General features: G+C 38.0%; 1 protein-coding gene across 1 annotated transcript in view; it reads right to left on the reverse strand.

Moving 5' to 3' along the window:
- Window positions 1-8356: 8356 nt before the first annotated feature.
- The window catches only part of LOC118799504 (plexin-A2-like), a 137708-nt gene continuing 119450 nt past the window's right edge, over window positions 8357-26614 (reverse strand). The window contains exons 24-32 of the mRNA XM_036559430.1: window positions 25476-25622; window positions 22789-22948; window positions 18576-18679; window positions 17793-17889; window positions 14863-15059; window positions 14182-14351; window positions 11790-12002; window positions 11101-11251; window positions 8357-9979 (exon numbers count right to left, since the gene is read on the reverse strand). Of these exons, the coding sequence (XP_036415323.1) occupies window positions 9884-9979; window positions 11101-11251; window positions 11790-12002; window positions 14182-14351; window positions 14863-15059; window positions 17793-17889; window positions 18576-18679; window positions 22789-22948; window positions 25476-25622 (1335 nt within the window). The 3' untranslated portion in view covers window positions 8357-9883. The remainder of the gene's footprint in view (window positions 9980-11100; window positions 11252-11789; window positions 12003-14181; window positions 14352-14862; window positions 15060-17792; window positions 17890-18575; window positions 18680-22788; window positions 22949-25475; window positions 25623-26614) is intronic.

Genomic DNA, 26614 nt, shown 5'->3' on the forward strand with positions numbered 1-26614 from the left:
TAATTACTATGAAAATAACATGCGAGTTAAGCGGTTATGAGAATGAGGAGCTGAAATGTGGGTGTTAAAAGGCATTTCCTTTCCATATTAGTTTTACTTGCATGTAGATCTCAGTGAGTGCGTTTACATGCACTTGAGTCATCAGATAATGGGGAAACTCCAGGTCTACATGAGTCAGACAGTAATCTGATTTCCGCTTTGCAACCAGCCAATAAACTCACAGAAGAAGGCTTTTTTTAAACATTGCATGATTTAAATCATCTAGAAGATGAAGAATATTTGACTCCTTTATTTCATGTTTGGTTTCAGCGCTGCTCCAACAGTGTTTTGCTGCATCTCGCAACATCCACAGTCTGTTTCGCTCATGCACAGACTGAGAAACCCGAAAGAAATCAGAGTAAGAGTTTACATGCACTGAGAAATCTGATTACTGAGCTAAGATCCAGCCTCTTTATCAGATTTCTAGATCGGAGTATGGTGTTTACATGACCATTTGAATAATCAGATAACTGCAGAAATTTGATTATGATCCTGTCACAAGGAGTTGAAGTTAAGGTAGCAGCTGCATGATCTATTGAATACCTAATGTACAAAATCAAATATTAGACATTGTATGCTCGTTGTTGAGTCTCCTTTTTTATTAATTTCTGCTCTTTAGTGTTAAAGAAGACCATTAGAGAGCATGTCTAATATTTTTAAATTGTGTGTCTGTGTTGTTTTGGAAGTAAAAAACACTTCGCATTATTTTTCCAGCCTCTCAGCTCTTGGTTCTCAGCTTGTTGACCTGGGACTCAGCGATGTCAGCACGCTCCTGAGCTTCCTCCAGCTAATGCTGCACCTTAACCTGGACAGGTGAGGGTTGCTTTAAACAGAAGTTATAGCTGCAGATAACTTACTTAGTACATGTACTTTTGAAGAAATGCAAAAAAAAATAAAAACCTTGGGCCTCATTCATCAATATCTTACTAAGTTTGTTCTTAAATGTGTTCTTGAGAAAAAGAAAAGGTCTCCGTCAGATTATCACGTGTTCTTAAAGCGCAGAACTGTTCTCACCTTTGTGTTCTTGAGTGTGTAGATTCTGTTCTTACCTGAGAACAAATCCCACATAAGAGAACTCTGGTGAATGTCAGAGTCTTAGTCAAAACTGTGTAAGTGGATTTAAGGAAGAAATTTCTTCCTAAGAATGGTTGGTGAATGAGGCCTAATGATGCTAGAGGTCCACCTGATTTATATTGACCTTTATTTATTTATTTATATATATATATATATATATATATATATATATATATATATATATATATATATATCACCTTAAAATCCCAGGCTTATGAGATATTAAGGCTTATTATTCAGTAACTACAGGCACGTCAATGCAAACTGGTTGAGCTATTCTTATGAAACTTTAGGCCTACTGGTGGGCCCTGGCCTGTTAAGGGCTTAACTTCTTGTCATTTTTAGACATTTTATGTTTGTTAAGTCACTTAACCAGGCAAAATTTTCACTGCATTGACAGATAATTTGGCTTGTTTGCTTGTTTCAGGCGTTTTCAAGCATATTTTACAGTCAGAAATGTCAGAAATACTGACTAGATCTAATTTCTCAGCATGATATCCAGGGGCGATTCTAGGATTCTTTTGCTTTAGCCCCCCCCTTAACCCCACCCCCCACCAACATTAATTAGCTGATATGCATAAAGACAGTACGAGTCTAGCACCTTGGCTTTAATATCAACACACAGGCCTACCAATGGCACAACAGCTCGCTTCTCTCACTCGAGCTCCAACAGTGGACGGTCGTTGATTGACAACCTGCAACATCAGCTTTCTAGATAAAAAAAAAACATAATACTTACTGGACCAACCACACCACACAGTCACACTGTAACAGAAAACCCCCGGTTCAGTGTTTTCAATATAGTAAGACCTTATTAGGACAATAATACATCAGTCTTTCAATCACCTCACCTGACATCATATTAATGGACTTCTTTAACAGCATCTGTCCCACATTTATCATCATACTGTTCACATCATGTTCTGCTCCTTCTTTCCTTCTCTGCCATCATGGCAGTCTAGTGTATGAACCATGTGACACTCATGTTTGGCTCTCATTTCAATTTCATATTTCTTGGCCTTCTCTTCAGCACTTCTCATCTCTTGGACTGCATCACCCACTTCACTTTGGATCTTCGCCAGACCAGCCTTAATCTTCTTCTTGTTCTTCTGAAAGGGAAAACAAGGCCGTTCTTTCACCGAGATCTTTCCCAAAGCAACACAAAATTGAAACAACATTACCAAGAGTGCAGCAGTGCCACACGCTCACTGGCATCAACCAGCTCCTGCTCAGCCACTTTGCGGGGGCTTGGACCCGGATTTCTTTCTGTAATGCTGATTTCCTTGTAAAGCTGCTTTGTGACAACACCTGTTGTAAAAAGCGCTTAATAAATAAACTTTACTTACTTACTTACTTACTCAGAGTCCAGGCTCCTCACATGGACTCGATCCCCCTCTGACTGTTCCTCTTAACCTGTTCCATCTTTTCATCCTTCTCAGCAAGCTTCCTTTAGGGAAGTGACTCTTGACTTTACAGCCTTTCTCTTGATACATTTTGTAAAGATCCTTTCTTTATTTATATACGTACAAATGTATAGACAAGGCTTCAGGATGGTGGCTACTGTATTAGCTATCTTAATGTACTTTCCAGTTTTTATACACAACAGTATATCATACATTATTGGAAACCATATAAGCAATAGATTACATAATCTAGTTTGTGGCAAGTAGTGCTACAGTGGAGGCCATTGACTTCCCTTGTTTATTAGCCACATTAGCTCGTAGTGCAAAACTAAAGACACCAAACATGTTGGTTGGGCCAGCTGCTTTGTGGAAATGTTCACTGAACTATGGCTTTATTGACAGCTTGTCAGGTGTTTTATTGAATCATTCATTCTGGCATTTTAATATAATTTATTTACAGGAAGCAAGAAGTATCCAAACCATTTGGCTCATTATAAATCCAATTAAATTCTCCACCTGTTTACTGGTCAGGCCTGGACTAATCTGACTAGCGTGTCTACAATGCCCAACTTGGCAATGGAGGAGCTGTCAAATGCCGCTGGTATTCAGTTGCAAGACAGTTGCAAGCCAAAGCATTTTTATTAATAACCACTATGGCGGTCAGAGTCATTTTCAGTTTTTTATGTGCTGAGAGTGAGAGGAGTTTTAATACGTGACATTTCCCTGCAAAAATGTGCCATTTTACAGCAAGACTTCAAAATTCTCAGGTCAACAGTGCATCTTTTGTCTTTTACGCTGTAATTAATATCATTATTTAAGCGAAAAGTCTTGAACTTAGATCACATATGCCAAGATTCCTCCTTACGTTGAGGTCAAGTGTGTTTGTAAAGTGACCAAATTCTTAGCCTTGAACTTTTCCACTGGTGTGAAAGCTAATTTTAGCCTCACAATACTGAGTTGCTATGTCTCAAGACCTGAGAAGCAGCACATTGTAGTCTTTGTTCAGTATGTAAGACGTACTTCAACACCTACAAACCCTAAACTGAAAGATCTTAAAGGAGCACTGAAGGTGAGGCTCGTCTCCAGTTACGGTTTAAAATAAAAGCTGAAGTTCAAATGGCTACTAAAGACAGACTCAGATGACGTCTTGGGGCGGCAGTACGGATTAACCCAGGGGGAGCCTTCAGATGCCTCTGGTGTACAGTTGCACAGCTCTTGCAAGTCGAGCATTTTTATTAATAAACCAAATCAAAGGAGCCATATTTCCTTGGAGTCTCCTGCTGACATGTGGCAGATGTTCGGTTTACAGCTCAGTGGGCTTGACCACACAGAGATTTTGGAGCCAGTGTGTTGATTTTAATCCTTTTTTACAGCAGCCATTAAATAAAAAAACAGCCTTACATTTTAATATTTTTATTTTTTATCATTTTTTTTTAGGAAATTTGAAGTGTATTTATGTTTTGAATTTAAATGTTTTTGTTTGTTTATATTAATAAAAATATCAGATAGGCCGGTGTCCATTTCTCCAGCGGAATGGACAGTAGGGGGCCTGCAGAAAGAGGTTAAATCTTTTGCATTACATGTCCATATTTTACTGACAGATCATTGAAGAACATTTTTATACTCACTGTATTCTTTTTCTCCCCCCAAACAGGTAATGAAGTTCATTTCAAGGACTTGTATGTTGTAAGTAGCCATAATAATAATAATGCTTTATCAATTCATTTTGTCGCTTTCATAAATATTATTTATGTACTTGTTCTGCATTTCCAGGAGTAACTCATTTGAATGTATCTATTCATTGCCATATTACTGTATAATATTTTGTAATGATAAGAAAGAAACATCTTTAATTAAGATACTTTTGAAATGAGAAAAGGTTTTAACTCGTCTTGGCCATATGATCTAATAAAGGTGTCTTCACGCGCCCTCTGTGTTTACGTGTCTTTCTTAGCATTTTCTCTAATAGATCTTATATTGTGCTAAGAACTTTGCTTCTGCCTATCACTGGTGAAGTAGCAGGGCCTCATTATCAGCTCTAAATATTAAGTAGTTCATTGTCATCTTACTAGTGTATACTTTATTAAAGGACTGATATCTTACATTTTTCTTTTCTTTGAGGTCCACTTATGTTTGTGTGGATTTATGTGCCAAAAACAAAGTTCATATTTACATCCAACCTCTCTTTATCCCCTTAACCAGGCCAAATGTTTAAGACTGACATCTGTGTAAATGAGTTCTGTTCTGATTAGCAATTATTACATTCTGATTACATCAAACATTTTTATTTAAAAAGGTGAGGAAATTTCAGGCTCTTTGTAATTAAAATGCTTAGGTAAACCATGTAGAGGTGATCCATACATTTATAGCACAAGTACAGTAAAGATACTGTACTTGTAAAGATAATGTATCGCTGTTGTTGGAAGAAAACCTCGTATATCCAAAATGGTAACAGGAGAAGGAAAAACCTACTCTACTTTTAATGTAAGTCAATGGAACCAGACATTTTTCCAAGTCATTCTGGGCCGTTTCTTTTTGTCCATTCATCATGGAATTTACACACAATGTAAAGAGCAGCAGGCATTTTCCAATTATGTCAGAAACTGAAAAACATCAAAAATGGAGATGAGGTTTTCCTCTGACAGCAGCGATTTGTAATGATGCACAGGAATCACTCATATCATTGACATTTTTCTTATGCAGGAACATCGGGGTACAGGGGCTGCAATACAGTATAAAAGCTTGGAATCAAGGGTTTCATTAATACACTAAAAATGAGAGATCAGCTCAACTTACAGTCATAAAGTAACTGCAGTATATATATATATATATATACACAGTATATTATTTATGATTTAATTTGCTTCTTGTTCACAGAAATAGGGAAATATTACATGAAACATCTTTCTATTGGTGATTACACATCAGTTATTATTGTCTAACAAGAAATTGTTCAAATGAAGAACATAATTAGGCTTATTTGTAATGAGTACATGACCAAGTGTGCTAAAGAGGTGAACTGAACGTGGAACAATGAACTCCACGCACTGATAACAGCACAGAATGTCAGTGTAATCGCTTCAGTACAACACTGGATTAGTTACGGTGACAGCTGAGTGGGTGAGTTCACCGTGTTTCCACTTGAAACTGAATCTGATTGAGGTGGGGAGTGAGGCTCTTAACAGAATGCCATAGGAGTTATACGGACACACATCTCAGACAGCCTGGACTATAAAATTTGTCACTCGCACCATCGCCCCCTGCCTCTGTGTGTAAATATAGCCCCGGACCACCGAGCCATTTGCCTGTGGACTTTAACAGCAAGAGCAACTGTGGGAAAGAACTTGCTCGGTTATAGGAGAACCACTTTGGGTTCCCTAAAGGACCTTTCAGTGGGTCCTTCCTTAAACAGCCACTATAGCTGAGATGTGGCCTGTAGTAAGGCACGTCATAAAGGTGGGTTATGATTTAACTGACTGCAGAAAGGAGGATGTAATTATCATTAGGCTCATTCAGAGACCGAGTGCTTTCACTGAAAGAACATAACAAAAAAGTGACGGTTCTAATGCCGTGTATATGGATTAGTTCCACAATGTTCAGAGCCTGTATCCTACACCCTACAGGTCCACTGATAACATCTGTGTGGTTTTACACCCCGAAAACAGTCATAATTCATCTCTACGTGACCATTTTTCATCCTCTGTTTATTATCTAGAATTAAACAGGCTGTGTTTGTTACTCTTCCTTTCAGTTTGTTCTGATTGGCTGGTATATTTGGAATTTAAAATGGGTTATTTTTGTAGCTTTGTTTTCTCATATGGACTGTATGGATCAAAACCTGAGCAGTGTTTACATACAACAAATTTACACATTTATATTACTTATAAACACACACATATATAACTGGACTACTGCACACACCCGTATGTACATCCTACACACAAAAGATGCTGCTATATTTTGAAATATGTAAGTATTTATAATATTTATAAACCCCTTTCATTCTGCTACCTTCTGCTCATTTGCACACATGTGCCCCGATCTGCACTTTACATGCACATATATTGTATCCCTATATGTTTTTTATTCTATATTCTTCATTCTTTTAATATATATTTTATATTTTCTTATATATTTTATTGTATATTCTGTTTTTTCATGGCAACAGACAGTCATACAAGCATTCCACTGCACATTATACTGTGTATGGCTGTATTTTTCACCAATAAAGCTTAATTTGGTTCTCACAAAAGTAAGAACAATTCAGTTTACTGTGATACAGGTCCCTTATCAGACTGAATGAGGGAATAGTCATGAGGCAGAGACTACTGGGCAGCCAGATGACCAACTGAGAAGCTTCCAAAAAGCACCTGCTTCATTCTGATCAGAGCAGAGGTGGGTAGTTTACTCAGCTTCATGTACATCAACTATCATTCTGATGGATTTGTACTTCTGAGTACGTTCAAATGGTACTTTTTTCGTTTTTCTGGGTTTAATTTCATTCTGTTGTGTTGGTTCAGCTCAGGGATGTAGCTAGAACGTTTAGAACAAGGTGGCCAGGTAAGATTATTATTTATTATTATTACAGATTATTATCGGGGTGGCACACTGGTAGGAAGAAAACATACACACATTATATATATATATATATATATATAATTATTGCATTAAAAGAACATAAAAAGTGATTTTTCTCTCTACATAACTAAGTTTGTCCATCATTTCCACATAAATAAAATATTCCAAAATATAAGCTATTATATATATATATCCATTATATTATTATAATACAATACAAATTGCCATCAGTACAGCGAAAAGCGATGTTGATGTAACATATTTTAATCATTAATGAGGAAGTTATGAGACCCAGTGCACATGCACTCCCCGGTTTGCTGAGCAAATAAGCATAATCACAGCAATGTACACAAATTTTTAAATGATCAGACTCTCATAACTGACCGGCAGCAACCCTGACAGCATACAGTTTCACCAAAAAGCGTAAGTGGTGCTTTACTGATGATGGCTGACTCGCTTTCCATAACTGGACTGGCCATAAGGGTGGACATATTTCATGCTAAGATGACACTGGCCACCCCCTTGGGTCTCACTCAGCCCCTGTTCTGCTTTACTGTTGATCACCTCACTTTGCAGCTTTAGCATATTATTTTAGACCAAAAGGATCCAAAAAGAGAAGAACAGAGTCGTCTGTTTCTTATTTGCCAGCTTCATGTTTGAATTTTCCGCTCCACCTTAAATGGTGCAGCTGTTACACATTCCTTAAATTGTGCGGCAGTGTAACAGCTGGAAGGCGGAACGGAGAATTCAGATGCTGGATGGACGGAGAAGGTCCACTGCCGTTCTGTAAGTAGCTGCTACTTTTGTACTTCAACTCGAGTTGTTATTTGGACAGTTACTTTTACTACAGTGTGAGTTTAGGCCACTCCACAGATTTGCAGACGGGGCACAACAACTCAGTTGTTGACAGACTCGACCGCGGCGCTCAGGACCAGTCGCTGTCTGCTGAAGTCTTCTCCTGAAGCCGGTTGCATGTTCGTGAGTATCTTGATGTTCAGTCTGTATGTTTCCCCTGTGGGAAAATGGGAAAAACGTAAGGAATCCAAAAACATCTTTAAACTGTATGAAATCACAGAAAACTCACGTTATTAAAGAGAAACGGAACAAAGATGATATTTGATTGTCATTTTGGGCCTAAAGGTCCGGTAACTGCATGAACTAACAGGGATTCAGAGGAACTAGAGGAAGAAATGCATGATGTTATTAATGACAGAAAAAGGGAAGATCTGGTTGGCACCAAAAGCAGCATCAGAACTTATCTGTTCACATTTTGACTGGTTGAATTTATTAATTTATTACAACAGTACAAAGTGAATCATTGGAAAATAGGAATGTATTATTTACATTTTAAATACACAATAATATTTAGCTGTAAAAAAAAGAAAATGCTTATGCCGTCAGTTTTTTATGACTTCATACAACAGTGTTTAGTGTCATCACACTTGGAACTGACTTTACTGGTTTCTACAGTATTTGTTTTTAAATTTGAGTATAATTTACTGAAGCAGTGAAGCAGCTTTAGGTCGTGACGTGGCGTAAAAAATGCAGTTTGGACAAGAACATAAACCTGAACGGGAACAGAATGAGAAGAATCAGCAAAGTGCAATGAAAATAACACAAAAATTCTGCTAAATAATAAATTTGCTTGATAAATACTGTTATACTTAAAGTATAAAAGTATTTATGATGATTGAAAAGTATTTTTTCACTTTCTGATCAACAGACTGAACAAATAGTGGTGAACATGGAACTGAGGGCTGCTAGAAAGATAGAACTACGTGTGTCTTTCATTGCAAGACTCCAAATAATCTTCTAATTTGAGAACTTTCAGGAGGTAAATATTCAGAAGAGATTAGGTTCTGGCATGCTTCATCGATCTATAACACTGATCACAAATAAAATTCAAAAAATGGTTGGAAGCTCATTGGTTAACAGCAACACAAGAACAATTTCTGTTGACAATATCTTTTCTTTCAAGTATAATAATAAAAATGTAAACAGCGACCTCTGGTGGAGAGTCATGGACTGCACGCTCATCTGCCTGACAGTAAATGTAGCAATTTGTTGGCGAATCTCTCATAAAATGAATAAAATACCTCAAAAGGTATGATTTTTTTTCTGTAAACACACAACACGCATACATACATGCATACATACAAACCTGTGTTTTGCAATGACATGATTTTCAGCACTATTTAAAATCACGGTCAATATAAAGAGCTTATTTACTGGTTGTACAGCAGAATGGTCAGTAAACGGCTGGATTCTGGCACCTGATGGAAACACGGTGAACATGGACTACAGCCACAATTATTATAATAATTCAGCTGTCAGAATCACGGGGAGCTCTGACATCCACGACAGGCCTCGAATCACATGATTTCAACAAAATACGCTGACAAATATGAACAATTAAACAGGGGCATCTTTCCTTCCATGCATGTAAACCAGAAACCTTTGCAAACCTTAAGGGTGTAACATGTAATTCTATATAATTCAGTAATTATAATTTTACGTCTTCATTAACTGTTTCCTTCACATTTCAGCCTCAGACAGTTTTCCACAAAGCCACAGTTTGATCCATTTAACGACGATCCGGCAGCAGGAGCCTGTTCTGCACTCCTCAAAGCGTGCTGTAGATGGCGCTGTGTATCCGAGTGGACAGTAAAATCAGTCTTGCTCTCTTTGTGAATGAATGCAGGTGTCTCTGTGCTCCGCAGGCTGACGCCAGGTCTGCTTTCAGTAGGGGACCTGCGTCCGTCCGTCTGTCCTGGAGGGCTGATCTCAGATCAGCTTTCAGTTGCCATGGCAGCGATGAGTTGTTCCAGCTTGTAGGCAAGCCTCTGTTTCTGAGCCAGCTCGTCCTGCTCCAGAGCCTCGATTATCTGTAGACAGCCAGCAGGGGGCAGCAGAGGACAACACACATTCAACAAAAACTACTTTCATCAAACTATTATTATTATTATTATTATTATTATCTTATTGTTGTTGTCACTGTATTATAATTTTTATGATATCAGAATTCTTTATTATATACTTTTGCTTCCTTTTTTGTACTCATATTCTGTAATATATTGATTTTAGACATTCCAGGATTATGAGATGTTTTATTATGTAAAGCTACATTTATAGTACAAAATGTATTATAAGTTTTTACATCTATATATTTATGTATGTAGCAGAACAAAACCTCCAAAATGCCACCTTTACAGTTGGTAACTTTACTGTAATTCACACAGAAAAATGGTTCATGATTTACTGAGTCGAGTAGTTACACACAAAGAAAATGTTACATTACAGTTACAGTACAGTGTGTCAATATAATCCATTTTATTATGGGCAACCAATGCAAACACATTCTAACATTATAGTTTACAAACATACAAGGTTTTGTCCCAACAGCAACTATATATATATATATATATATATATATATATATATATATACACATACACACACACTTATTAAAAAACATGGTCCAATGGTCCTTCATGGGTTCCTTAGTAAAGACAATGGTTCCTTATAGAACCATGAACACTAAAATGGAGAATGTGTTGTGCATGGTTCTATATTCCACCAAAAAGGGTTCTTCTACTGATACAAGCTTGACCTTTTTGGTGCTATATAGAACCATATACAACACATTCTGTCTTTACAAAAGAACAAAAGATGCTCTTTTTAATAGTGTGTGTATATATATATATCTCGCTGCTGTCAGAGCAAACCTTCCACAGAGCGTATCTCCAATATGGTAACTTTGCATGAGAAGGAAATAACGTACTTTAATTTTAATGTAAGTCAATGGAACCAGAGTTTTTCAAAGTCATTCTGGGTCGTTTCTTTTGGTCCATTCATCATGAAACTTACACACAATATAAAGATTTACAGGAATTTTCAAATTATGTCAAAAACAGAAAAACGGAGAAAATGGAAAGGTTTTGTTCCGACAGCAGTGATATATATATATATATATATGTATATTTCATATTAATTATTTTTTACGCACCTCCTGGCTGTATTTGCTGACGTAGGCGTAGATTTCATGCAGGGCACTCAGCATGTTGAACTCATGTGAATGGAGACGCGCCTGCTCCGCCAGGTATGCATTCATGTCCTGATCGCTGATGGCCGGCAGGCGGCTGATATCAGCGTAGTACCTGATACAAGAGAAAAACACACCTGCACATCACCTGGGAGCTCTCATCCACAGCCTGCACACATGGTAAGCATTAAGCCCTTAAATGGCTGGGACTCGCCAGCAGGCCCAAGAGTTATTACTCACTTCTATAACCTTAGAGTAGCTCAATCAGTTTGCACTGAAGTCCCTGTAGTTACTGAATAATAAGCCTCAGTATGTAATAAGCCTGAGATGATAAGGGGTTAATAAACTCAAGTCTAATGTTTACTGAACACGAATACGGGATACAGAATAAACAGTTCAGACACTCCTTCTAAAGAGTGAATTCAGCACTGTGAGCTGCTTGTATAATCTCCATAGATGAGCACATGAGCCTAAGGTCTCCATGTCCAGTGCCAAACATGGGTTAGAGGGGTGTAAAGCCCCCCAGCATTGGGCTGTGAAGCAGCGGAGCTGCGTTTTCTGTGTTATTAATGTTCTATAATATATATTATATATTGGAATTGTGGGCCTTATTTTGCACATTGCTAAGACAGAGCAGACACAGACAGACGCACCGCTCCACCCAGCTCTTGTAGTGCGGGATGTCTTTAGCGTAGAGCAGCTTGTTGGAGGGGGAGTCTTTGCCCAGGCGATGCTCCGACGTCGAGCAGGAGTCCATGAAGGTCTGAGCCACCACAGACAGACACGCGTCCGTAATGCTGCTCTTATGAATGTCGAACACAAACTGCGGGTTTTTGATCACGTTCACCCAGAAGCGCAGAGGGAGACTGCAGGAAAACAGCAACAATGCAGCTAATCACACTGAGCAATTAACGACACACACTTACCCGTTCAACAATAACTGACACAAACTACTAATATAAACGTTTTATTCAATATTTCAGTATTTTAATACTGAGGAACAAAAAGGCATTTTGGATATTTACTAGAACTTCATTCAAGAAATGAATTTTATTAAAACTTCTTTTTGGATGTTAAGTTTACTGGAACTTCATTAATGGATGTTTATTGTTTTAGATATTAACTGTATTAGAATTTCATTCTGGATATTCCCTGTATTAGAACTTGATTTTACATAATATTTTTATTAGAACCGCTTTCTTGATATGAATTGTGTTAAAACTTCATTCTAGATATCAATTTTAATAGAACTTCATTCTAGATAGAACTGTATTAGAATGGCTTTTTAGGTATTAACTGTAATATAACTGCATTCTAGATAATAATTGTAATTAGAACTTCATTACAGACATTATTTGCATTCGACCTTCATTCTAGATACTAACTGTATTACAACTTCATTCCAGATATTAATTGTAATTAAAACTAAAGAAAAAAAAAAACTGTCATTACTAAAGACAGAGATTCTGAATTACCATAATTAAACATTAAGGGTTGATATTATTTATAGTGTTACAGCATTAATAGTGTGTGTAAAATCAGGATTGATTAATAGTGTGTGTAAAATCAGGATTGATTAACAGCGTGTGTAAAATCAGGATTGATCAATAGCGTGTGTAATATCAGTATTGATTAAGAGCGTGTGTAATATCAGGATTGATTAAGAGCGTGTGTAATGTCAGTATTGATTAAGAGCGTGTGTAATATCAGGATTGATTAAGAGCGTGTGTAATGTCAGTATTGATTAAGAGCGTGTGTAATATCAGGATTGATTAACAGCGTGTGTAATATCAGTATTGATTAATGGCATGTGTAATATCAGGATTGATTAAGAGCGTGTGTAATGTCAGTATTGATTAAGAGCGTGTGTAATATCAGGATTGATTAAGAGCGTGTGTAATATCAGGATTGATTAACAGCGTGTGTAATGTCAGTATTGATTAAGAGCGTGTGTAATATCAGGATTGATTAACAGCGTGTGTAATATCAGGATTGATTAACAGCGTGTGTAATGTCAGTATTGATTAAGAGCGTGTGTAATATCAGGATTGATTAAGAGCGTGTGTAATATCAGGATTGATTAACAGCGTGTGTAATGTCAGTATTGATTAAGAGCGTGTGTAATATCAGGATTGATTAAGAGCGTGTGTAATGTCAGTATTGATTAAGAGCGTGTGTAATATCAGTATTGATTAATGGCATGTGTAATATCAGGATTGATTAAGAGCGTGTGTAATGTCAGTATTGATTAAGAGCGTGTGTAATATCAGGATTGATTAAGAGCGTGTGTAATATCAGGATTGATTAACAGCGTGTGTAATGTCAGTATTGATTAAGAGCGTGTGTAATATCAGGATTGATTAACAGCGTGTGTAATATCAGGATTGATTAACAGCGTGTGTAATGTCAGTATTGATTAAGAGCGTGTGTAATATCAGGATTGATCAATAGCGTGTGTAATATCAGTATTGATTAACGGCATGTGTAATATCAGGATTGATTAACAGCGTGTGTAATGTCAGTATTGATTAACAGCGTGTGTAATATCAGTATTGATTAACGGCATGTGTAATATCAGGATTGATTAACAGCGTGTGTAATGTCAGTATTGATTAAGAGCGTGTGTAATATCAGTACTGATTAACGGCATGTGTAATATCAGTACTGATTAATAGCGTGTGTAATATCAGTATTGATTAACGGCATGTGTAATATCAGGATTGATTAACAGCGTGTGTAATGTCAGTATTGATTAAGAGCGTGTGTAATATCAGTATTGATTAATAGCGCGTGTAATATCAGGATTGATTAACAGCGTGTGTAATGTCAGTATTGATTAAGAGCGTGTGTAATATCAGTACTGATTAACAGCGCGTGTAATATCAGTATTGATTAACAGCGTGTGTAATATCAGTACTGATTAATAGCGTGTGTAATATCAGTATTGATTAAGAGTGTGTGTAATATCAGTACTGATTAACAGCGCGTGTAATATCAGTACTGATTAACAGCGCGTGTAATATCAGTATCAAGGGCAAATCTCACCAGTTGCTCTTCCACGTGTGCCGCACGTCGGGGTCATGGATGCCGTGTTTATCTGCCTGTTCGTCCAGAAAATCAAACATGTATTTGATGGCCAGTGGTAGGGCGCTGCCACGGTGGACAGTGCTGAACAACGTCTCGAATAGATCGTCCACAAACTTCTGTAACGTTCCCTGTAAGAGAAGACTGATCGTCAGCTCTGTTCACTGGACATTTACTCCTTTTGTACGCTTTAGCTGTAAAAACATGCCCAGGATTACCGTAGATATACAGGAGAATACAGAGAGGTTTTAAAAATTATAGATAAATGTCTAACAAAGTTAAGCGATATTTATATTCAACCCGAATCACATTTGCATGTAAATATGTTTAAATTTACACAATATAATTAGTAATTTGACTACTTTTACTATTCAAACTAGTAACTTCACCAAAGTTTCTATATAAATAAATATATGAGGCAAGAAAAATTAATTTTCTAACATTTCTGAAAGTTTAAGCACTATTTATACTGCATCCAGTGCCACGAACCATTCTTCATCTTTTCTACTCCACTTAGTGAATAAATCTGACTGAACGAGTCATAATTAATGAGGCAAATGATTCAATTTGATGGTTCATTAGGTATGAAGATTTTAATCTGATTAAGTAAATTAACGAGTCTTAAGTATGTGTCAGGCTCACCTTGGTGGCCAGCAGTCGGGTCAGGTAGATTTCAGACACCATCTTGCTCCCCCGTTCGGCCTCCTTCTGGTCTCCGTGCTCATGGTTTTTGACCAGGTGCCAAACCTTCACTCCGCTCTCCAGGTCCGGCGTAATCATCGGGGCCCGCGAGCGCATGCTCTCCGGACTGCCGGCTGACGCCGAGCGGAGAACCGTGTCTGAAAGAGAGAGAACGTGAGAATGTATCACGAAAAATTTGGCCTCATTTGACATTTGACTCATCCCAAGGGTACTGGATGGAGCTCCATCACTCCAGAGAACACAGTTCCACTGACCCACACATCCTGGGGGGCTTTATACCCCTCTGGCCCACGCTTGGCATTAGACATGTTGACCTTAGGCTCATGCATGGCTGCTCCAGAGCTCCATTCTATTGGTCAATGCTTTTCTACGGAAATTAAAGTGCCGAATTCAGCCAAGGACAAAAGGCCTTCTTGTCTGTAGCTGCTACTGTTTTTAGCTCATTGTTAGCTTTAATCTATTAAAGATTCCTGAACAGCTCCACACGCTTTCATAGAGTGTGTGATGACTTTGGCCTGCAGCTATAGATAATATAATGTGTTAGCTACATTAGCCTCGTAGCTCCACTTCTAACACTAAAAAAAACGAGAGCGAAGTAAGGAGAGATAACGGAGATAATGAGTATGTGAGGTGCTTGAGGAGAATACGGATTAGAGAACGACTGTCATGTGACAGAAAATAGCGGAGAATGGTGTCACTTCATTAACAGAGGCTGATTTGATAAGAAGAGGGAAGCTCTACACGCCTCGTCCTCGGCGGAGAGGAGGATAACCCTGCTCGGGCTGCGTGCCAGGACAGCGGAGAGGCTAATGATACACACAGCGGGACATCCACTGCACACACACACACAGCAGTTCCCTCCATAATTAGCCTCCGCTTTCATCTACAGATTAGACAGGTTGACCTCTCACCCTCTTCACACTGACTGCAGGAGGGAGGACGAAACTCACTCCGCAACCGTCCAGCAAGGTCACTCCGCACATGCTTTAATACCAGCTAAAGGAAGTTCTGACAGAATTGCTAATGTTGCATTTCATACTGGATAACTCACAGTCCACCCACCGAGGCCATTCTGTAATTGGTTAACTCGTTCTTTAGCCGTCAATTAGCATAATGCCAGTGACATCACGGCTGTTAGCTTCATCATTAGCCACGTTAGCAAATTTGATTAATTTGATAATCTTTTAACATACAACCACCCAACAAGGTCATTCAGCACATATTTTTCACATGTATGTGTAGGTTCACTGGTGATTTTGATAGTAAATAAAATGTCTATATCTGTGTTGTAGTCATGGCGACCCCTGGTTCCTATCACCACCACTGTAAAGACATCTGAACCATTTCACACCAAACCACTCTGAATCACTCTGTTTACATCTCATACTCTAGATTAGGGGTGCTCAATCCTGATCCTTGCACAGTTTAGCTCCAATCCAATTCTAAGGCTATGTTCACATTACAAGCCTCGTTGCTCAAATCCGATTTACTGGCCAGATCCGATCTTTCTCACATGATGTTTTACACTCTTTTACATAAGTGACTCAAATCTGTCATTAATGTGAAGAAACCAGCGTCCTGAAATGACCTGCATGCCTACATCATAATCAGCAGCGTCACAAGTGAATCAGGTGCAACATCAGCAAACAGACTAACGAGCAGAACGAGCTGTGAAGATAATTAACTCTGAACAGCTCTATAATTCAGCTGCACTCAGCTTATCTTTTGTTTCGTTTTTTACTGTCTGTATTCCACCACTGTGTAACGGGATTGAATCATGCTGTAATTTGAGATTTTTTACTTTTACTTTTTTACTGGGGCCACATTACAGAAACTTCTTAACTCTGAAATCTGTTTAGTCTCCGTGACGACTTCGGTACGGACTGAATTTCGGACAGTAGCTGTAGAAACTGTTACCAGAATAACAGTTCCTACCTTCATAATCTCATCATGAACTCCAGATAAGAAAACAGCATCACACAAACATCCTAACTAGACTGAAACCTCCTAAATCCTGTCCTAACTTTAGGATGAACCCCAACAGGGTCCTCACTTCTGTTTAAGGTCCGTTTCTATGGTTTTTAGGCAGCTGTGTCAGCAGCATAGTTCACTACCAGCATAATGAGCTCCATTTATTCCTACTGTAAAACGCTGCTTTCACTGTGAGATGATTTTCTTTTCTAACTCTGCGTTTTAAAGATCTCAGACGCTGCAGACTCGATCTCCACCGCCCCTCTGATCACCTTCGTGTGTTAATGTTGATGATGAAATATTACAGTGATGGTGGTGAATAATGAGGAGACGGAGCTGAACGTGTGTCTGTTTATTAGGAGGAGTAACGTTAGCGCGCTCGGCTAAAGCGTTTGGGAAATGGAGACTGAAACTGGGGAGTGGCGACGCTCTGATAAACAGCAGGGGGCGCTCTCACAGTATTCACCACTTACAGTTTATCACACTTTAGTTCTGTTTGACCTCTTTATACATCAGTAACTGTAGCTGTCTGACTAACTAAGTTGACTATTTTGATTATGTGTTTGTTTTAGCTGTGTGTGTATGGAAACAGACATGACAGTTGATCAATGACTTTGATCAAGTAGGTTAAGATTTCCTAAATTTGGATAATATAAAAAGCTGTAAGATAAGATTCCTAAATCAAGATCAGTTTTGCTTCTGTAAAATGAATTAGTGAAAAATCTGATCTTGACCTGTCAGATCTTCAGACAAAAAGAGAGGAAGTTTCTGTAATACGACTCGTGTTTCCTGAAGAACTGTAATCACCTCTAATCCTCACTCTTAATCATTATTTTCACTCCTCCAGCGTTCTCCAAAGGGAAAAATTCAGTGAAGTAAAAAAGGCCAGTGAGACTGACCGTATCTGCTGAAGCTGCGAGGGAAACTGGCCGATGTCGGGAGGTTGTAGGACGACGTCTGCTTCGGCACCAGAGCGACCACACAGCGGTCAGAAACCTGCAGAGGAAAACACAGACACAGGACTTAAAGTGATAGTTTGACCAAAAATGAAATGTACACAGTCCTCTCTCCTCACCAGAAACATAATAATAATAAAATATATTCTTAGTATTGCTATTATAAATAATAATAACAATAACAATGACCACAACAATAGTAATTATAATAAAACTAGCTGACTTAGAAATGCAGTTTGCATAATGCTAATTGGTGTACATAAGCTTCTATTACTTTTTAGCAACACTTAGCTACACTTAGCTACAAATCTAATTATTATGATGAGATTATTGGATGTTAAATTCTTATTTTCCTTTTAAAATTTGTATTTCTGAAGTATTTGAGTGACAAATATTCTATAATGTTGTAAAACTGGTTTAACAACTCGATTTGTGCCTGTTTGCCTTCATTTGTCCATTGTTTGTCTTTTTGGCCCTCGGCCCACCACAAACATTTGCCCCCCAAAAACAAAAAAGCACCCCTGATGTAGAGCTTCTGCTTTGTGTGGACAAATATATATTCGTATATTTAATGTTTAATCATCATCAGCATTAATAAGTGAAGGTTGGTGGCAACCAGTTCATGCTAACGCAGAGCACTTCATGCTAACTGTTTCCCATTACTTTTCATTCAGCGTTAGCATTACGTTAGCATTTCAAGCGAAAGCATCTCTTCACAGTGCCGACCTGATAGTGCATCAGTGTGTTGAGTCGTTTCCAGTCGTTTTCAATCTTAGTAGTGATGTCCTCGTCCTGGAGAACCACACGCGCCGTGCGACCCTGACGCCACTCTGCAACACAAACACACAGACAAAAACATAAATATCCAAAATCAGAAACTCAATAAAAGATCCTGATTAGGGATGTAAACTAACAAAGGCAACTGACTGAAAAACAGTAATTTAATTTGATTTCATTTCCAATAAACTGCAATTCCTATGTTCATTTTTCAGGTTGAGGCACATTTTTTGAATTTGTTGCAGTTGGTTCCTCAGACTGATGGAGAATGTGTTGTAAATGGTACTATATAGCACCAAAAAGGGTTCTTCTATAGTTACAGCATCAAGCTTGTAACAATACAAGAACCCTTTTTGGTGCTCTGTACAATCGCTTAAAAAATGTTATATATAGAACCACATACAACACATTCTCCATCAATCTGAAGAACCATTTCTCCATGCAAAGAACCATTTTAGCATGCAAATGGATCTTTGGGTGTTCATGGGTCTATATAGAACCATTTTCTTTACTAAAGAACCCTTGAAGAACCATCTTTTTCAAAGCATGTAACACACACACACATTCTTATACAGACACTAAAGCACTAAAGTCCCTGGAGGTAAAAACATCCACCCAGACAAGCAGTTTTAGGGCACAGACAGCAGAGAACCCAGCAGAACAGAGCACTTTAAAACTGCCTGGGCCAGTCTGACACAGCACGCTCACACAGAGAACCGCACGTGTATGAAACATTCATCTCCAACCTGTAACAATCACTTCCACTTTCAATAATTAAGAGGTTCAGCCATCACAGCCATCAATAATCTATCAGCTTTCAGACACTCAGGATAAAAGAGCAGAGGAACCGGCCGCTCGCGTCCACAAAGTCACGTTCTAGAAGGTAAATTACTTTTCCTGCCGTTAATAATCTCCACTTCTCAGACTGCAGCACCCCCGATTTCAGGACTGCAACTGTTAAAAATAATAGTAATTATAAGACATTCTGGGCTGTACATACAGCAATCAGGCATAACATCATGACCACCTCCGTGTTTCTACGCTCATTGTCCATTTTATCAGCTCCACTTACTGTATAGGTGCACTTTGTAGTTCTACAGTTACAGACTGTAGTCCATCTGTTTCTCTGATACTTTGTTAGCCCCCTTTTACCCTGTTCTTCAGGGTAAGGACCCCCATGGACCCCCATAGAGCAGGTACTATTTGGGTGGTGGATCATTCTCAGCACTGCAGTAACACTGACGTGGTGGTGGTGTGTTAGTGTGTGTTGTGCTGGTCTGAGTGGATCAGACACAGCAGTGCTGCTGGAGTTTTTAAACACCTCAGTGTCACTGCTGGACTGAGAATAGTCCACCAACCAAAAATAACCAGCCAACAGCGTCCTGTGACCACTGGTGAAGGACTAGAGGATGACCAACACAAACTGTGCAGCAGCAGATGAGCTATCGTCTCTGACTTTACATCTACAAGGTGGACTGACAAGGTAGGAGTGTCTAATAGAGTGGACAGTGAGTGGACACAGTGTTTAAAAACTCCAGCAGCACTGCTGTGTCTGATCCACTCAGACCAACGCAACACACACTAACACACCACCACCACGTCACCACGTCAACGTTTTTATCAACCGTTATATCTCCCGCTCTGTGTGCATTTCAGTGTTAAATCCAACTGTGACACAGTCTGTTTGATGTAAATTTGGAAAAGATAAATACATTTAAAAATCAAATAAAGAAAACAAATCATTTTGCATGACATCATAAGTCATGTCAGATATACGCAGCTTAAAATTTTAGCACCCCTACTTCAAAACACCTTCCAGCATCCCTGACACTTCTGACTTCTTTGTCGATGAAGAGTTTCACTTTGTTTGTGCAGAAAGCAGCCACACTCTGACGCCACTGTAGTCCTCTGATGAGAGGGCTGCTTTCTGCACAAACAGAGTGAAGCTCTTCATCTACAGGGACAATGAAGATTACATCAGTGAACCTATTTATCTACAGCGTCTGACCACACTGAAAATCTGGGATTGTTTTTAATTAAACCTGGAAATCAACAACACAGTTTTACAATTTTTAACAATTTCTGGGTCACTATTCAAATTTGAGCACATTTGTGCTACTGACGATCTTAAGGTTAAAAAGCTCAGATTGTTTTTGAGTTTTGTTCTCAATCATCACAAACATTGATCTAATCATCACAAACTGGTTACTTAAGTACTCTCTGTCGTTAAAGCAAAAAGGGAAACTAAGAATTTCTGAAATTAATGCGAATATTTCAAAGATTCCACTTCTTACCCAAATTGTTATGCTAATAATATAATTTACAATCATTTTATTTTGTATTAAATTAGAAAAGAATGCAAAACAGAGGCATTTTCACTAGTACATGGCTCCCACTGAATATATCTATTAAATGTGCATCTATCTATCTATCTATCTATCTATCTATCTATAGAACTAGGAAAACATCTTAACTAAGAAATTGTTTAAAAGTATTTATTTTCACAGTTTGTTTCAAAAATATAATGTTTACTAATTTATATTTAATCTAATATGTATAATGTTTTCTGTCATTTACTCAATAAAACTGTTTCAGAACTATTTATCCAGGCAGTAAGTGTGTTTCTACAAGTAAAACACCTTATAAGGTCTTAATGAAGGTTTGAAGAACACAGGTTTGGTTCCTTCTCTCTGCTCTCCAGCCATCATATGGATTTGTTCAGTTCCATCAGCTGATTTATTTTAAAGAAGTGCTGATTAGATAAAGCAGGTACTGCAGACGTTCCCACACCGAATCACAGGGGACTGTTTATTTGTTTATTTGGTATATTTGTATTATATTTGTATATACCTGGGGACTCCTGTTTTCTCTCTGGCTGAGAGAGAAAGCAAATTTAAAGGATGGTACAGTTCAGTCCTTCCGGAAACAGCGTGAATATATGGCAGCTTAACCTCTCTCAGCGCTCCTGAGTGAAAATATGATTTCATATTCACTGCATAATGAGGGTCTTGTTTGCTAATCTAAATGGCCTTTACTCTGCCTTTGTTCGAATCAATTCACATGCAGTACAATCTGTCCATCCATCTGTCTGACCTTTCACACACACTGTTACAGCACACACACACACACAGGGGTGTAATGGTGGGGAGGGGCTGTCCCACCCCAATGTTGAAAAACAGCAATTATATTAATTATATACATATAACATGTTTTTTATAAACATAATTCAGAATTTCACACCTTAGCAATAATTTACACATTTTAAAATGCTGTATTATATATAATAATACATTAAATTAGTAACTGCACTGTTTTTGTTAACATCATTAACACATTTTCCTAGTCTGACTCTCTGACTCAGCTGTGGAAGTGCAGCTGCAGCGCTGAACGTCACTCTGATATAATCTGTGATTGTAGTGCTCTTGTTTACGGACAGCTTTATATGCAAACGACAGCGGCAGCTTGGCGGAGCTCTGATTCCCCTCGAGAACCTCCACTGTAACAAGAACCCACAAGAGTGAGAGGCTACAATCACAGAGAAGATGAACCACTGACTGCATATATGATGTATATGATATATACACTCATTGACTGTATATATGATATATATGATTTATATACTTATGGACTGTGTATACGATATATACACTCATTGACTGTACATATGATATATATATATATATATATATATATATATGACATACACATTCACTTACTGTATATGTAATATATATGATATATATGCTCACTGACTGTATATATGATATATATGCCGATCGGCTGGGTAATGCGGCAACTATTGCCCTTTGGCAATGAAAACTGGAAGGTGTATTCATTCTGTGGAAATCACGTGATTTTTATGTTCTTTATGTAGTTTTGGGTCCTGCATTCACATGATGAAAACAACGTTATTAAATTTAATTAAAGTAATAAATACATCCGAATAATCCAATTATATTTACAGTAATGCCATATATACACCATACCATATTATTATTATTATTATTATTGTTAGATTACTCTATCTAACAATAGTATTATAGTATTATTAGTATAATACTGATATTAAACTCGTGCGCTAGAATCCACAGAACGAAACAGAATGAATGTGTTTTGCTTGTATTTTCACATTCTAAGCTGAAGCCGGTCTGGCGTGCCGTACCCAGGTCCATGTCCACTGCCTGCGGCCTTTGGGAGTAGGGGATGTTTTTATAAATGGCGTCCAGAATCTTCTCCTTCACCTGAGTGATGGTGTCACAGTTCAGCACTTTGACTGGGATCTCAGCGCTGTTCTCATTATCGGGGTTCACACAGCTCAGGGTCTGAGAGGGAGAGCGAGAGAGAGAGAGAGCAAGAGAGAGAGAGAGAGAGAGAGAGAGAGAGAGAGAGAGAGAGAGAGTGAGAGAGTGAGAGAGTGAGAGAGATTTAGCCATCACTGGGGTGTTATGGGGTGAAATGGGGTGTTAAAGGATCCAAATGGATTCCCTCAATGTTTCGAAATATAAGATATGATACTCATTTGAAAATGACTGAATCTTTAAGACGTCTGCTTAAATGCAATGAAATGTATTTCTTAGACAAATGTAAATAGCGCAGTTTGATGCCTACACTCTTAAAAAAGATGGTTCTTCAAGGGTTCTTTAGAAGAGAAAATGGTTCTATATAGAACCATGAACTCTCAAAAACCCCTTTGTGTGCTTAAGTGGTTCTCTGCATGGTGAAATGGCTCTTCAGATTGATGGAGAATACGTTGTATATGGTTCTATATAGCACCAAAAATGTTTCCGCTATTGACACGATGGCAAGCTTCACTAGAAGAACTCTTTTTGGTGTTATGTAGAACCATTTTCTGTACTAAAGAACCCTTCAAGAACCATCTTTAAGTGTTTATGTACAAAATTAATTCCAAATTTCTATTTACAAATTTTATTTTATCTGCAAGAGTGTATAAAGCTGCATCAAGACAGAGGGGGGCGCTATTGAAGAATCTAAAATATAACGCAGTTTCTTTATTTGTTTACATTTTTATGGAAACTATCATTTCATACGTTTTATAAAAAAATATAAAAAATTAAAGAAACACTGCAAAAAAAAAATTGTATCTTGTCAAGTAAATTTATCTTAAATATAGTCAATAAAGCTAATATTTCTCCTGTTGAGATTGTTGTAAGTAATTTTATTAAGTAAAATGATCTCACTATGTTGGCAGATCATTTTGCTTGTTTGAGCTTGAAACCAGCACAATTATCTGCCAGTATAGTGAAATAATTTTACTTAATAAGATCAACTAAAACAAAAAAGTAAATAATCTAGAAATAAAGTGAATATCTTATAATAAATGTATCTATAAATCTATATCAACTAGATTTCAGATCATTTCACTGGAAAAGAAACTATTTTTTGCAGTTAACTCTTCTATGATACTATGAAACTTTTGACTGGTAGTATATTTCCCTCACTTGAGCCTAAAGCAGTTTAGCCCCACCCCTTCACACTGAGACTTTAAGGCAAAGTGAACACAGTAACCATAGGGACTCAGAGAAGCAGCTTCAGTAAATCGCCTAAAGCTCATTAGAATCTTTTTGGCACAAACGAGCAGATCAGTAACGCAAATTACTGCTTTCACTCCCAACTCTCAGCTCAACAGACCGCGTTGGGCGCAGTGGATATTTTAGGATTAAGCTAAAACCATATGGTCAGGATGCCAACTGCCCTTACGCTTTATTTATTTATTTCAGCATGGGAAAACAGCAGCTTTGTATCCATAGCAACACTGTTTACAATTTGCATACATTTACAAAATGCATATTTGTCAACATGCAGCTCTTTATGCAGCCCTGTTGTGGCTCCACAGCAGAATCAGATTTGTAGGTAAAAATAAAATAATCCTCCTTTACAGTAAAATAAAGCTCTGCTGATCGTTCAACACAGTTTAACAATAAATGGTCTTAAACTCTGGAGTTAATGTAGAACTGCTAATTCACCCTTTAACCCTGAAGATCAGCGCAGACTGCTGGTCACCATAGCAACACAGACAACAGTCTCACTGAGCTAGTATCTAACGAAACTCAGGCACCATTTAAGGTGGAACGGGAAAATTCTAACAAGAAGCTGTAGAACGAGAAGCGACTTCAGCCTCATAAAAAATTGAACGTTGAGAGACATTTTACAAGAAACTGTTCTACTTTTGAGGGAAAGTTTCCTGCTGGAGATGCGAGAAAAGCAGCTGTAGCTGAGCTGAAGCTTAAAGCAGAGCGAAGTAAGTCTGAGTTTTCTTTTCTATTATATTTTTAGTCTATACTAGAACATCAGCACATACTGAGACACATTTACAGCCAAGATGGTAAGATGGGCATAAAATGTTGTGGCTCTGAAGTTTGATTTTTGTTGGAAGGACAAAACGGCTCTTCTTACCGTTTGGGTTGCGACCCCTGATATATGTAATACATTAACATAAACACACATTCGATGACAAAAGCCGAATTTGTATGTATGTATACTGTATGTATGCGGTGCTGTTTGAATGTGTTTTTCACAGCGCTGTGGTGAAGACTGGCGCTGACCCAGGATCATCCAATCACACATTCTAATTAAGATATTAATCTGAGGGATGAGTTTAGTGGAGCAGAGTGGTGCTATCTGAAGATCTGGTAAATCCTCATGCCCACCACGTCCTCAGTGTGTGTATATAGAACACAGACTTTGACAGGGGCCTGGCAGCAGTAAAGAGGGGCTACAAAGTAGTAAGGGATTTATTACATATATATTAGAAGGCTGTGTGCGTGAGTGTAGTGTGTGTGTGTGTGTGTGTGTGTGTGTGTGTGTGTGTGTGTGTGTGTGTACTCTCACCAGTGTTTTGTACTCTATCTGTTGACGGATGAGTTTATCTTCACTGAGAGAATAACGTGCTTCTCCAGTAATGGCGTCTATGGGGCCTTTCTCCATCTGCTGCTTTATAGCACAGTACAGCATGAACAGAGGCTCACCAGCACACTCCTGAGAACACAAACACACACACACACACACACACACACAAACACACACACACACACACACACACACACACACACACACACACCCCAAAATTTTTTTCATTAAAAGGCATATATATCAAAACACCAGTGAATTAAGCACAATTAAGCACAAGCATACATTGAAACCTGTACCATCAGTTCCACATTATGAAAACACTACACTACACAGCACTGTGTGTATATATATCAAAGACATTTTATTATTTGACTTGGATACAAACACTCAAGCAGCAGAGAGCAGCATTTTCCCGCCATCACGAACCTTGAAAAGGGAAGTATAGCGATAAATTCATTCACATTACAAAATGAACCAATGACGCTGCCCCACATCGCGGCACTGGGAGCGTATAGCTTCCACATGGGCAGCGGACACACCAGAGCTCGTGAACCCCGGATCACTGATTTCAGGAGGACCAGAGATCGGGTCTCTGGACCGCTCCTGGTCTCGAAAACAGCTTTTACACTTGACCAAACGGCCCTAGATCCGGAAAAAAGCTGTAGTGTGAAAACGCCCTAAGTAGACTGTTTAAAACCTTTCATCGTGGCAAAATCATGTTTTTTGCTTAAAAACACAATATAGCAGTAGAATAAATGCAAACAAACCATAGCAATAAGTAACTATGTAACTGCTAGAGGGAAAAAACATACTTTACTTTTAATGTAAGTCAATGGAACCAGAATTTTATCCAAGTAATTTTGGGTCTTTTAGCCCATTCATCATGAAATTTACACACAATGTAAAAAACAACAAGCATTTTGAAAATATGACAAAAAACTGAAAAATGACAAAAATGGAGATACAAGGTTTTCTTTCGACAGCAGTGATTTAAATACATATATATATATATATATATATATATACACACACACTGCAAGAAATAGTATCTTGTCAAGTACAATAATTTGAAATATAGTCAATAAATCTAATATTTCTCCTGTTGAGATTGCTGTAAG

Source organism: Colossoma macropomum, unplaced genomic scaffold, assembly GCF_904425465.1.
Source record: "Colossoma macropomum unplaced genomic scaffold, Colossoma_macropomum, whole genome shotgun sequence".
NCBI classification, from domain to species: domain Eukaryota; kingdom Metazoa; phylum Chordata; class Actinopteri; order Characiformes; family Serrasalmidae; genus Colossoma; species Colossoma macropomum.